The 15313-nt window shown below is 42.3% G+C and overlaps 1 protein-coding gene across 1 annotated transcript; it reads left to right on the forward strand.

Moving 5' to 3' along the window:
• Window positions 1-4686: 4686 nt before the first annotated feature.
• LOC124663662 lies at window positions 4687-11172 on the forward strand. The gene is made up of 10 exons (XM_047201333.1): window positions 4687-4971; window positions 5058-5400; window positions 5581-5821; window positions 6050-6357; window positions 6469-6987; window positions 7090-7203; window positions 7282-7428; window positions 8043-8539; window positions 8774-10680; window positions 11169-11172. Exons 1-10 carry the CDS (start codon window positions 4687-4689, stop codon window positions 11170-11172), a joined length of 4365 nt encoding a protein of 1454 aa, XP_047057289.1.
• The last annotated feature ends 4141 nt before the right edge of the window (window positions 11173-15313 follow it).

Raw genomic sequence — 15313 nt, forward strand, 5'->3', positions numbered from 1 at the left:
TAAACACACTGGAAACATGTATGTGAGTAAGGGGCTCAGAAGTATATCCCTATTTATGCTTGTGCATTCCAATGTGTGGACATGTCCTATTACCTCTATTTGTGGATGCCTTTTTTTAGATAAAGAGAATATATTAATATCAAAAAATACCAATTACACCCAGGCTCTGCAACAACGCCCCACCCTAATGGCAGTATAGATGCACACAGCCAAAAAAAAGTAAAGAAAACTAAGAAATAAAAATCCCGCTACAGCATTCTAGACCTAGCAACAGCAATACAACCACCACCGTGACAACACATGAAGTACAAACTCTCCAAAAGCGATGCCTCCAAGAAGGGAACAGTGCACCATCGCCGTCGTCGCCTGGCCAAAGGTCTTAGGTTTTCACCCTGAAGATAGTCCCCACTCTCAAAACAATACCTCCAACAAGAACATTGCCAGGTACAACCAGTAAGGCCAGACCTTGGGTTTTCACCCTGAGAGGTAAGACTATGAACTTCTCTTGTGCTGCCGGCCCCACATGCATACCACTGCTGCAGAGCCCGGAACGCCAAGCAGATCCCTCAGCATAACGGAGACTCGAACCTCCTTTAGCCAGTCCACCAATCCGGCCTTCATGATATTCCTTCTTCTGACTTCACCATGGACCAAAAAGTCACCTAATGTCAACACAGAATAGAGCTTCGCGTCGCTCCCTCCGGAACCAAACGGTCGGAATAAAAACATGGGTGCGCGCGACCGAATACCACCCGATCCAGCAAACTGCAGGCAAAAGATGCACTGTTCCATTCGCCGGCGGAGCTTTTCGGAACTCATCTCTCCATCCAGATCAAAGCAAACTGACCTCCAGAAGATCTTCATCCTCGCATGCGAGAAACTCGAGGACCTCCACCAAAAACAAAGCAAGATCAACAGCCCCCACGCCGCCAATCCCTCCTGCCGGATCACCAAGGAAGAGGACAGCGACGCGGATCATGCGTACCGCCGCCGAACCTTTACCGGGGGCGGAGGTCCCCACCCGCTCCACCAAATCCTCCATGGTTACCGACGGAGAGCCTCAGGCCCCAGCCAAGTAGCCGTGCCGCTCGGCTTCCTCCACCAGCGCTACATCACCTCCCATGGAACGCCGCCGCGGAAACCCTCTTCCCCCCTCGTCGATTCGACGGAGGGGGTGCCGCCACCACCGCCATAGCCAGGCCGGGACCGGGGCCATGGCCAGGGCCGAGGCCAGCGCCGGGGTCGGGGCTGCAGCCGGCAGCGGCTGAGGGCGACGGGCGGCAGGTGGCTGTGGGGTGCGTGGGGAGGAGGATCCTCCGCTGCCGCCCGGGAGGGGGGCGAGAGAGGGAGGCGGCGGGTTAGGGTTCAGATGCAATCCAACATAAGGATGAAGTGATGTCTTGTTTTCAGAATTTCTATGCATATGTTAAAACTCAGTTCAAGGTTCAAGTCCAGATGCTCCGGTCTGACAACAATACATAATACATTAACAAGAAGTTTAGACAATTTCTATCGTATCATGGGGTTCTAGATCAGACATCCTGCCTAGACAATCCACCCCAAAATGGAGTGGCAGAGATGAAGAATCACCATATTTTATTGGCTCGTTCATTTATGTATACCATGAATATGCCCAAATTTTTCTAGAGTGGGGCAGTACTAATTAACCTTCCTTATAAATCGCATGCCTTCAAGAATACTAGCTATGAAATCTTCTTGTGAACTAATGCTAGGTGAGAACAAGTTTGTGGTTCAAGGTGTTTGGATGTACTTGCTTTGTTCCAGACCAAAGACCCTCAGTGACAAAACTGGATCTGAGTGTTGTTAAATGCATTTTCAATGTGTGTCCTACTGGCCAGCGAGGATAAAAATGTTGAAGTCCCTCCGAGTGTCGCACATTTGTAAGTATGGATGTTACTTTCTGGGAATCTACTCGCTTTTTGTGGTGAAAAAATAGATTTGAGTGTTGCATTTGAAGGGCTTGACCAACCACTTTGTCTTGTTGGTCAAGAGGGGGAGAATGCACATGAAAATGATGTTACTGGGAGTAGAAGCAACTCAACAGCTAGGTAGCAGAGCAACTCTACAGTTGGGCAACAACAACAACTAATCATTGGGTCTATTCCAATGGTTATACTAGAATTTTTCCTGTAATAGGAGGTGGCCAAAGTCAAATGAAGAGCAAACCCCTCGGGTATACTCACAAAGACAAAGGCTCGAGGAGCAGCAAGTAGAAGAACATGGGAGCAACAAGCAGAAAAATAGGGGGAGCAACAACAACAAGAGGAGTTGCAGGTTGATGGATGTGATTTGTCTAACTAAAGTTTAGTGGGTGACATATCAAGAGGTATAAAGAAGTCGCTGGACATGCCAATTTCTCCAAGAAAGGGGAAAAGAGTAGCTAGATTGAAAGAGAACGATAGAGATGGCTTACTTCACAACCTCAGTAACCATGTATCATATGAAGCATTATCTCCTTCATAAAAGGCATTCGTTTCATCCCTTCAATCAACTGCAATTCCAGCAGACTGGAGGACAACAAAACAAGATACAAATTGGTTTGAATCTATGAAAGAAGAACTAGAAGCTCTAAGGAAGAATACAGCATGGGAGTTGACTACACTTCTTGGAGCAAAGAAGGCAGTCAGTTGTAAATGGAGTATATATCGTAAAACAAAGTCCTGAAGGGAAGATAGAGAGGTACAAAGGGGGATTGGTAACTAGTGGATATAGTCAATCATATGGAATTGATTATGATGAAACATTTGCACCTGTAGCAAAGATGAACACAGTAAGTCTCATAATCTCATGTGCAAAAAACTTCGGATGACACTTACACCAACTGGATGTTAAAAATGCATTCTTAGGAGATACTGAAGAAGAGGTTTACATGGAGATTCCTCCGGGAATAGCTTCAGCTGAAACTACAGGCAAATTGTGCAAACTAAAGAAGTCGCTATATGGACTAAATCAATTCCTTGATCTTGGTTTGATCGTTTTACAAGAGCTATGTGTGAATGGGATATGTGCAATGCAATGGAGACCACACTGCGTTCAATAGACATTCAGATTGAAGGATCACAATTCTGGGTGTCTATGTTGACGACATTATAATTACAGGGGATGATGCAGCATAAATAACAAGGGTAAAGAGTTGTTTGAGCAAAGATTTTGAAGTGAAATATCTTGGTCAACTCAGATATTTTCTTGAAATAGAGGTAGCAAGATCAAATAAGGGAATAGTACTATCTCAGCGCAAGTATACCTTGGACATTCTGAGTGATATGAGAATGATAGAATGTCGCGCAGCTCCAACACCCATGGATCAAAATTAGAAAATAACAGCTCAATCTGAACCTGTTGCTAAGGAGAAATAGACTAGTGGGACCATTATTGTACCTATTTCACACAAGACAAGATATTGCATATGCAGTCAGCCTAGTGAGCAGATATATGCATGCATGAACCAAAAAGTAGACATATGGAGGATGTTCATCGAATCCTAAGATATTTAAAAGGAACTCCAGAAAAAGGATTATGGTTCAAAGCAAATGAACATCTAATAGTTGATGGTTATAGCGATGCTGATTGGAAAAGTTGTTTGGGTGATAGAAGATCAATTTCTGGTTATTGTGTATTTGTGGGCGGGAATTTGGTAGCATGTAGAAGCAAAAAACAACTGGCGGTATCAAGGTCAACTGCACAGAGGCAGTGTACATAGCCATGTCTCGCTTAAGTGAGATACTATGGGTAAGCAATCTTTTGAGTGAACTAAATGTCCTAAAGGCAGAACACTTGAACATATGGTGTGATAACAAGTCAACAATCTGCATAGCAAATAATCCAGTGACAACCGGTGACAGATAACTATTTTCCATCGGAAAAATGACCGTTGGACAGGCGACAGGTGAGGCGATCGGCGATTGCCTTGGCGATCACCAGATCGCGTCGCCGGAGATCGTCACAACCGTCAGAGAGGAGAGTGCTTCGCCGGCGAGTCAGCTGGGGGGGCGTTTCTGGGTGCTCCAGTCGTCGGACGATGAGGACGATGGACAGGAGGAGGAGATGTCGCCGACACTGGATTGGGCTTCCATGCGATATGGATGCCATACTCCATCTTCGGCGAGTGGGATAGATCTTGCTGAGAGCCCGACGGCTCTGGCGAGTCGAGCTTTCAAAAGATTGCAACGACAACATGCTCAGAGGTTAGCGGCTACGGCGGCGATTGAGCTCGACGAAGGTATGATTTCTCCAACCTCTCGGCCGTTGGGCAAATCAACATCAAAATTCAAACCTAGGCCGGTTCTTGAGCCTACTGTTTTCCGGGATGAAAGTACACATGGTTGGAGTGTCGTTCACCGGCGGCGTTGGCTGCCGGCGATCGGCAAGAAACAATCCGATCCGAAAAAACAGCACATTTCAAAATTGGCATGTTCGGGCCAGAAAAAGTTGTGGGCCGATAACAATGCGCAGGGGTTCGTCGGGGCCCACCGTCAATTGTCAATCGTGCCTTACAGGCCGCCAAAAATCGCAATCTCAGTGAATCACGGTATCAGAGGGCTGAGGTGGGGGGAATTGTCGCTGGACATTCTTTTCACAAAGTTTTAGGGTTCACGTGGAAGCGTCTTGAGGCTGGGGCGCCGGCGGCACTGCGGCGGCTTGTACCTCCCACGATGAACGGAGACGATGGCCAAAACTTCAACCCTGGTCGTGGTAATTTCAATCACGGGCGGGGCGGGTTTCAGCCGCGTGGTGGATATGGCGCTGCGGGGCGCGGAGCTTATGGAGCGCGAGGCCGTCAAGGGCAGCGCGGCCGGGGTGGTCAAGGTGCAGGACCGGGGAATGGAGGCCGAGTTGGTCAGGCTGCCGGGAATTCCTTCGGCCGTAATTTTGGCCGCGGAGATGCTGGTGGTGCTGCTGGTTTCGCCGGCGGTCAAGGTTTTCAGGATGAAAATTGGGGTGCTGGCCCTAGTAACTATCAGAGGGGACCTAGATACGGCTACGGTGCTAACCAGCGTTGGAGCAACAACTTTAACGGTGGTCGTGGGGGCTACCAGAACCGCTTTGGCGCTACCGTGCATGGAGGGGGGGCACGAGGAGGTATTGACGCTGAGTTGCTCAAACAGACGGTGCATGAAGTGGTAGCAGCAGTAACAGCGGCGCAGAAGAAGCCAGTGGCTGAGGAGGGAGCACAGGTTAACACTACTATTTTGTCTGAGGCTGGGGCGGCGGCCCGAGATGCCGTGGTGTCGGTTGCGACACCTACGGTAGGACAACAGCAAGATGTGGTTGCTCAGCAGGCAGGATCTGATCCTAAGAACACAACGTCAAAGGGGAAGGAGGATGAGGGGCAAGGTCCTTCAAAGAAGAAGAAAGAAGAGAAGAATGGATGTTTCAGATGTAAGCAACCAGGTCACCATATGGATGATTGCCCTACACCCTTTTGTGATTTATGTGAGTCTGTTAACCATATAACTTCTGCTTGCCATTTACTACATGCCCCTAAACCCACTGCGATACTTCATGGTTATGCTAATGAGGGCCTAATGTTTTTTGAGTTGTCTTGTGGGGTTTTTAAAGCCAAAATGGAAAATCCTAGATTAGCTAAGGTTACTGTTGATGGTGATGCCATGACTATTCCCGAGATTATTGAACAGATGAAGAAAATTGTTCCTCATGAGAAGTTTAATTGGGAGGTTTTTCACTTCAAAGACAATATCTATAGAGTCAAGTTACCTAGCAAGTTGGAAGTTCAGAGGTTGAAGAACTTTGGAACCTACATTTGCACTGACAGAGAATCTTGTTTATCTTTTGATCTTTGGTCAGCTTTAGAGGATCCCCTTTATATGTTGCCAGAGGTCTGGGTCAGAGTCTCAGGGTTGCCTTCGGATGTGATTGCGGATTACTTGACTTTATGGGGGGTAGGTACTTTGTTTGGGAAAACCTTGGATGTGGATATGGCATACACTCGCAAAAACAAAATTTTGAGAATCAAAATTGGATGCTTGGATAGTAGGCTTATTCCTGCTGATACTGATATGTTCATTAGGAGGGGTTTTTTCAAGCTAAAATTTGAGGTCGAGAATGCCCAGGGGTCTCAAGAGGAGACTATGGTTGAAGCTAGCAATGACAATGATGGTAATGATGGTAATGACGATGCTAAAGATGGTAATGGAAAGAATGGTGATGATAATGCTATGGACATGGATCCTAAGAAAAATGAGGCGGGTGATACATCGAGTGCTAGGGGGACTGGTGGATCAATTGGGACAAATGAAGGTGAACGGATGCAAGAACAAATTGAGCATTTTGATGCAATTCAAATTGGTTCAATGAGTGTGCAACTTTCTCCGAAAGGTAGTCCTTCTTTTGATTCAGAATTGAGCAACTTTTTTTCCCCTATTAATTCTCTATGTAATGTTGAAAAGCTGGGCAATATTGACAAAGTATGTTCTGGTTTTAATACAGTTTCCATGCCTGGAGGATCTGTTTTGGGATCACCACCAGTCAGGTCTCGGAATCAGCGTGCTGAGGTTGTCTCGCATGGCTGCAGTTCTGTGCCTGCCAGCCTGATGGAGCAGCGCGGCCAAAGCAAGGCGGGCCTGTCCGTGCTCGCCACGTCGGGAGATGCTGCTGGTGGAACCAGAAGCTGCGCAGCGGACAGGGATCGATCCCCTTTTGGCCAACCAGCTACCGACGCGAGGGCGAATGGGGAGGGGAAGAAAGCAGCATGCGGGCTGCAGCAGCTGGCTCCCTGTGTCTCGGTCGGCCACGCGCGGGTGGAGGCCGGATCTTCTGTGGATGGTGGCTTTGAGCAGACTGTGCCCGGCCAGTCTTTCTCGCCGCAGAGGATCCGACAGAGCTGTTCGGAGGGTCCCAGGCTGACTGCACAGTATCCAGGTACTCAGGATCACATGATTGCAACAGATTGGCCATCATTGGAGATTCCTGGCAGATCTTCTGTGGGTGCCAATGCTGTAGCTAATGGTATGGGTCTTTCTTCTTACTTCTTCAAACCTGGTTATGATGAGGCTTTGGAATCAAATTCTGAGTTTAAGGTATCTAATGATACATATACATGTGATACAGGTTTGCCGAAGGATATCAAGGAGGGTGTGGGGAATAATGTGATGAGGAATGTATCAATGGAGCATGGGGTAGGTCTTACGTCGATGGGGATTGCCTCATCTCCGAAGCCTAATGGTGAGTCTTTAATTCCAGTCCCCTCTTGCTCGCTGACTCTAGTAGAAAATGATACTATGTCACATTTTCCTTCGACAGAGGAAGTTATTGCTTTTGGGGGGATTCCTAAGCCTTCGACTGAGCTGAGGTCAAGTTCTAGGTTGGGTGGCCAATCTAATGCGGATATACCTCTATTGGAAAAGGCTATGAAGAATGCGCAACTTCAAGATGATTCTCTTAAGACAAGTAAGTTTTCAAGCCCCAAATATTCCATTGTTAATATTCCGGATGTTGATATTGCTAAGAGAGCTGTTACATTAGGGGTGTCTTTAGGATCCTCTCAATCAGAAATTAACCAGTCTATTAGGGGGATTAAAATGGTGGAAGAGGAGAGAATTTTAACTATTTTGAAGAAAAATGAGTGTGAAATTAAGAACAGAGAGGAAGGGTTGGAGACTCTTGTATTGTCAAAAGTTTCCACCTTATGTGAGGATTTATGTGAGGATGATGATATACCATTGGATTTTGATGATCAATTGGAACATCTCAAACCAGTGGTTAAGGCAAAGAAAAATAGACAGAGGAAAGTATATGATACAAGTAACATTAGAAGAAGTACTAGGAAAAGATTTAAAAAACAATACTCGTGATGCAGAACATAAAAGGAATTAATTGGAATTCAGGGGGTTTTGGTGATACTGCTAAGCATCTGTTTGTGAAAGAAGCAATTAGAGAGCATAAATTAGATTTCATAGCCTTATTGGAGACTGGAAGATCTAATTTCTCTATTCCTTTTTTGAATCAATTAGCTGCGGGATATAACTTTTCTTGGTTTTGCTTACCACCACATGGTCGTTCAGGGGGCATTCTAGTGGGAATAAACTCTGATACTTTACAAGTTTCAAAAGTAAGCACAGGAGATTTCTGTGTTAAGATGCATATTAAATGTAAGAGAGATGGTTTTGAGTGGGTTCTGGTGCCGGTTTATGGGGCTGCCCAAGACATGCACAAAGCAGAATTTCTGTCGGAGTTGGTGCGAACATGTGAATCTGAAACATTACCTATGTTGGTAGGGGGTGATTTTAATATTATACGCACTAGGGAGGAGAAAAATAATGCTAATTTCAAAGCGCGTTGGCCCTTTGTTTTTAATGCAATCATTGAACATTTGAATCTAAGGGAAATTTCTCTAACGGGAAGACAATTTACATGGGCAAGTCGACGAGAAAAACCTACTTATGAGAAGCTAGATAGAGTACTAGCATCAATATCGTGGGAACAGAAATTTCCATTGGTAACGGTTAGAGCCTTAACTAGAGCTGATTCTGATCATACTCCAATACTGATTGATTCTGGGGTGAAAGCACACCTGGGAAATCAAGCAAAATTCTCCTTTGAGCTACATTGGTTGCGACAAGAGGGTTTTTTTGACATGGTAGTAAAGGAGTGGAATTCAGTTATAGCTGGAGCTAGCCCAATGGACATTTGGCTAAATAAATTAAGACACTTAAGAAGATTCCTCAAGGGGTGGGCAAAAAATCAAAGTGGCAAGTATAAGAAAGAAAAAGAGAGACTTTTAAATATTATTGAGAGGCTTGACTTAAAAGCAGAAACAACTTTGTTGAATACGAATGAAAGGGAGGAGTTCAAAAAGGCTAATGATTCTTTGAATAAATTAAGAAGAGAAGAGGAGTCTAAATGGGCCCAAAGGGCGAAAGTTAAGCATATTCAAGAAGGGGGGAATAATACAAGATATTTCCATCTTATAGCAAATGGCAAACACCGAAAAAAGAAAATCTTCCAGTTAGAACAACAGGAGGGAACTATTGTTGGAGATGACAATTTGAAGGTGTATATTACTGAATTCTACAAGAAATTGTTTGGTGCACCGGCATCAACCAATATTTCTCTTGTTGAAAATGATTTTCAGGATATTACACAGATCTCACCATTGGAGAATGAGATCTTGACAGCTCCTTTTACTGAAAAAGAGGTGTTCGAGGCGGTTTCTCAAATGGAGTTGAATAAAGCTCCTGGACCAGATGGTTTCCCAGCTGAGTTTTACCAAAAATTTTGGGATGTAATTAAAAAGGATTTGATGGCTTTGTTTTCCCAGTTTAGTAATGGGGATTTGCCCCTATACAAACTGAATTTTGGTGTTATTACTTTATTACCAAAAAAGGAGAATGCTGTCCAAATTCAACAATACAGGCCTATATGTTTACTCAATGTTTGTTTCAAAATTTTTACTAAAGTTGGCACTAATCGTATCTCGGGGATTGCCCCAAGAGTCATTAAACCAACCCAATCGGCTTTTATGCCGGGGAGAAACATTTTGGAAGGGGTAGTGATACTCCATGAAACGATTCATGAGTTACATACTAAAAAACTGGATGGAGTATTATTTAAAATTGATTTTGAAAAGGCCTATGATAAGGTTAAATGGCCTTTTTTGCAACAAACTCTGAGGATGAAGGGTTTTGATCCAGAATGGGGAAGGGCAGTGCAACAGTTTGTCCAGGGGGGTAGTGTTGGTGTCAAGGTAAATGATGATATTGGTCATTATTTTCAGACAAAGAAAGGTCTAAGGCAAGGGGACCCTTTATCCCCAATGCTTTTTAATATTGTAGTGGATATGCTTGCCATCCTAATTGAAAGAGCAAAAGGAGATGGTCAAGTTGGGGGGTTAATTCCACATTTAGTTGAGGGAGGACTCTCTATATTACAATACGCTGATGACACTATCCTTTTCCTGGAACATGATCTTGACAAAGCGGTTAATATGAAATTAATTTTATGTATTTTCGAAGAACTATCGGGACTTAAGATTAATTTTCACAAGAGTGAGATTTTTTGTTTTGGAAAGGCAAAGGAGGAAGAGGATCAGTATAGGCATATCTTTGGATGTGATGCTGGACAGCTCCCCTTTAGATACTTAGGTATTCCAATCCATTACAAAAAACTCAAGAACTCGGATTGGTATCCGGTTGAAACACGGTTTGAGAGTAAATTAGGATGCTGGAAAGGGAAGTTACTATCCTATGGTGATAGGTTAGTTCTTATTAATTCAGTATTAACTAGCTTACCGATGTTTATGTTGTCTTTCCTTCGAATACCTGTTGGGGTGAGGAAACGTTTGGACTTCTATAGATCCAGATTCTTTTGGCAGTCCGACGAAAACAAAAAAAAGTACCGCCTTACAAAATGGAATATTGTGTGCCGACCAAAAGACCAGGGGGGTTTAGGTATTGAGGTACTCGAAATTAAGAACAGATGCTTATTGAGCAAGTGGCTCTTTAAACTTCTTAACGAAAATGGAGTGTGGCAAGAATTGCTTCATAATAAATACCTAGCACACAAGACATTATCTCAGGTAGAGGCCAAGCCTACTGATTCTCCTTTTTGGAAAGGATTGATGGAGGTAAAACATGAGTTTTTTCAAAGGGGATCTTTCAAAGTGGGTAATGGTATGGCCATCCGCTTTTGGGAAGATACCTGGTTGGGAACTACTCCTTTGGCTCAACAATATCCTACGTTATACAACATTGTTAATCATAAAAATGTTAATGTTGCACATGTGCTTGCCCAATCACCTTTGAATATTACGTTTCGAAGAGTTTTGAATGGTAGTAAATGGAATTCATGGTTACATTTATGTCGGAAACTCATGATGGTTACATTGAATGACGAGGATGATCGTTTTACTTGGAATTTGACTGCTAACAAAGTGTTTTCTGTCAAGTCTATGTACGAGGATCTCATGTGTGACCATACACCTTTTCTGAGAAAATATTTATGGAAAGTTAAAATACCTCTTAAGATTAAGATTTTCATGTGGTTCATGAGTAACAAAGTTTTGTTAACTAAAGATAATTTAGCTAAACGTCATTGGAATGGGTGTACAAAATGTGTTTTCTGTGGGGAACAGGAGACCATTCAACATCTTTTTATTGAATGTCCTTTGGCTAAACTCTTATGGCGCACAGTTAATTTCACTTATGATCTTCCACCTCCCACCAATATTACCAATATGTTTGGTAATTGGTTAAATGGAGTAGATAGACAATCTAAGGCTTTTATCCGGATTGGGGTTTCTGCTTTATGTTGGTCTATTTGGAGGGTTAGAAATGATATAATCTTTAACAAAAAAGCCTCTTTTCACTTTTTGCAGGTTATTCACATGGTCTCTCATTGGGTCCAGCTTTGGGCTCTACTCGTCCCCGGAAGGATTGCGGGATACCATGGCTACTGGATGCACACGGCTCCTGATGGTCGCTCAGGATATCTTGTGCCAGGCTGGTTGGCGGCATACTAGAAGACTATGTTGAGTTGTAGTCGTAGTATGTCATTTTTTCGATGGTTGATTCTTGTATCAATTGTCGGTCATGCGTGAGTTGTAAACAATACTTTTTAGAACCTTTGATTAATAAATGGCCGTGTGCATCGTCATGATGCAGAAGCCGGGGTATACCCCCATTTCGAAAAAAAAAGCAAATAATCCAGTCCACCACTATAGCTTTTCTTCATGTGTGTATGTGTGTATATGTGTGTGTGTGTGCATGCATGTATGCGTGTGTTATCTTGGCCTATGAGGCCCATGTAACAGAGTATATATATTGGTACATGCCTAGGAACCCTAATACAAGACAGAATAACAGTTCCACCCCTCCCAGTCGTCCGCAAAGTACAGTTATTATATTATTATACCAAAAAAACATGATTGTGATTATTTTAGATTCCTACATTGCGCTGATTAATTTTGTCACTTCAGTACTTTTTTCATATAATCAAGATTAAACTATTTTGACGGGTTGCTTGTTGATTAATCAAACATCATATTGTGCGTGTAATATGTTTTTGCCGCTGAGAGTCATCTATAAATTATGTTTGCCCAAAAGTACATTGGAATTTCATATAGACGGATTTCAAGATGCAACAAAAATAATATTGTCTATTTGTATGTTAATAAAAAAATAGAAACGAGTATTTTCACTTAACTAATTTTTTTAAAAAAATACATAGAGCCAAGGTTAGAGATCTCTAAGAAGTTATTTTTGAATGTCTTTGGAGTGTCGTACAAAAATCAAATTTTTCCTTAAAAATTTACGTTTAAATACATAAGTCTTTGAGATGCAATTTTCACATTATTCTTTGTATTTACATCTTACTACATAAATAAGTATCACATGATTACAAATTTTTCGTGAGTATATATCTATTTCTATTATTCATGTTTCCAATCTCTATATTTGTTTCACATATAATCCTTAGTGAACTTCAACAAGTTATTAAGAATTAATCTTACATAATACTTGAAACCATTTTATGATGCCAAGAGAACATACATTACTCCTAATATCTCATATGGATGAACGCCAAACATGCATATGCAACACATGCTTGAGTCTATGACATTAAGATGAAGTCGACATGCCAAATTACTTCTAAAAATAGGTTTTAATTCATAAAAATAACATACATAACATAGAAATTGGTAAAAGTAACAATTTTAAAATTACCCAAAGAAGAAATCTCTTTGGCTTTTGGCATGTACATGGTATTACTTAATGTTTTTCCAAATGACATGTTTAAGAACGTGTTCATCGATATCTGTAACATTAAATATGATTAGAATGGTAAGTAAATTACTTAGAATTAATATATATTTTAATCATTAAAGTTGTCAAAATATTTAGGAAATTAGTAATTAAAAACTAGTTGTATTATACAATTGTATTTATTGAAAGGAAGAACTCTCTATGTCTTTTAGCATGTGCATGATATTACTTCAGATTCAATTTTTAGTGTTACACTAAAAATAAAATAGTTGTTTTTCGAAATCACCATGTTGATCCATTTAATCAAAATTATCTCCATGTGAAGATCTAAAGTTAAAACATTACATGTGCAATAAAAAACTAGTGTTGTGAAAGATTGCATGTCATGTTTGTACTCATAGATACTTTTTTGATGGTGAAAGCAAATATCCAGGTTGAGCTAGAAATATGAAGCTAACCACTAGGACCTGGCACGTGGACAAGCCATGAAGCTATACCAATTGATTTATTTACACATCCATGTGTGATTTCATGTATAATACATGGAATAATAAAAAATACTTATTAATTTAGAGCCATAAAATAAAATAAGATGTGTGATTCAGCTCAATCAACTATGATATACTTTGTTATACCGGTATGATTTGTTAAAGCAGAACAAATTTCTACAATAAAATCTGACCTCGATGCATGTTACGGTGATCCATATGGTAAATACATATTGTTGAAACATCAATATGGGGAACATGTTTCTTTGTAAAATAACTCACTAGCAAATCTTCTCTTTGGTACCAGCAATCACACTTCATGTAATAAGTTTTTTAAATGGATTATCGAGCATTGTATTATAAATATTATGTGAAAATATATTTGTATAGAAAGAGTGGTCAAACTTGCATGTTGGATAGTGCGCATGTGTCTACGTCAAGTATTTTAAAATGTTAACAAATAATGAGAAGAAAAATATTTTAAAACGTGAAACAAAAGTTATCATTATGTGAGATTCGTCTTACCCAGGTGTGAGGATAAATTATATTTCTCAGTTCATTAAGAAACTAAGATTTTGTTAAGAACCTGAACAAATATTATTTGAATATTAAGTGAATACACAGGGTGGTACTTACCCATCGCCTTCGCCACCGTCGGATGCCATATAGTAGGTATGAACGGTGCTCATGTAAGCCTGAGTCTAAAACATACTTAGCGAATGTGTGATTTATCATCCGGACAGTGGGGTACAGATGCAATGCATGCATCATTGCAGCAAGCTAGAGTAGCTAGAGTAGACTGCAGCCTAGCCATGGGCAGCAGGTGTTGTATCAATCATGCTTTAGTTTTAGTGTTGTTTTTTCAAATGTTCGGTACAAACACGTCTATAGGAAGCAGATGTTGTTTTGAAAATATTTTTTACACTATATTTCATTTCCATTGCATATAAAATTAAATGAAAAATTATCGCGTACGTAGCCTTTATTTGTGTCGTGTACTGAACAACATTTTATTTGCATTGTGTACAGAACAACATTTTATTGGTATCACATTTGGACAACATTTTTATTGCCATCATGTTTGAAACAACATTTATTGGCATCACATTTGGAACAACATTTTTATTTTCATTGCGTTTTGAACAACATTCTCCGCACTATAGTACTACATATTAACTAATACTGGTGTACAAAATGTTTGTTAGGCCATGTACTATGTAGGTTCGATTTAAAGAGAAAGCTGTCAGAATTAGGAATCGGCTAATTTTTTCTACTATGTGAGGAACCGCATTTGGCAGCAAACGTGGGGCCAAGTTATTCCTTTTTTCTTATCTGTTTCCTCCAGCAGATGCTCCTAATTGGTCCTCTTCTTTGATGTGTCAGGTTAGATAGCCTTTGAACCGAACCAATTTCATGGTTCGCTTTTCTTGTCAGACAACAAACATCGGTGCTCCACTATGTATTGAACCGATTCAATAGCTTCTTTGAGTCGTTTTTTGCCCAGATAGTGGATGGTCTTAGGGCATCTCCAGCGGCGCGACGCAAATGGTCGCTGAGCGACTGTTTTTGTCCGCCGTGACCGGAAATGCGTCTGGGTCCTGCTCCAGCGGGGCGACGCAAAGTAATCGGCCCGTCCGCGGAGACGCAAACCTGGCCCAAATATGCGCCAGGTTTGCGTCTCCGCGGACGCTCGGCGGTCGCGCCGAGTGACCGCCGAAAAAGACGTAGGACCCGCGCGTCGCGTGGCAGCGAGGCCGATATAATTCCCGCCACTAGCCATTCCCCGCGCGAAAAGCAAACTAGACCGGCGCGAAACATTCCAGAAGCGATGGACGTCCTCGCCGCCGCAGCCACCGCCATGGATGCGGATCAAACCCTCGCCACCGCACCCGCCGCCGCCCCACACTCCCCCGTAGCCACGACCGTAGCCACAATGGAGGGTCCGCCGGAAGCAAAGCGGGCCGGCACCGGCGGCGGCCGGGAGGCAAAGGCGAAGGCTCCAAAGAAGGTGCTCTCCCCGGAGGAGAAAGTGATCGAGGCCGCGAAACGTCGCTGCCGGCGCAGGAACCAGAAGATGAAGATTTC

The sequence above is a fragment of the Lolium rigidum genome, chromosome 6 (genome assembly GCF_022539505.1).
Source record: "Lolium rigidum isolate FL_2022 chromosome 6, APGP_CSIRO_Lrig_0.1, whole genome shotgun sequence".
Taxonomy (NCBI): domain Eukaryota; kingdom Viridiplantae; phylum Streptophyta; class Magnoliopsida; order Poales; family Poaceae; genus Lolium; species Lolium rigidum.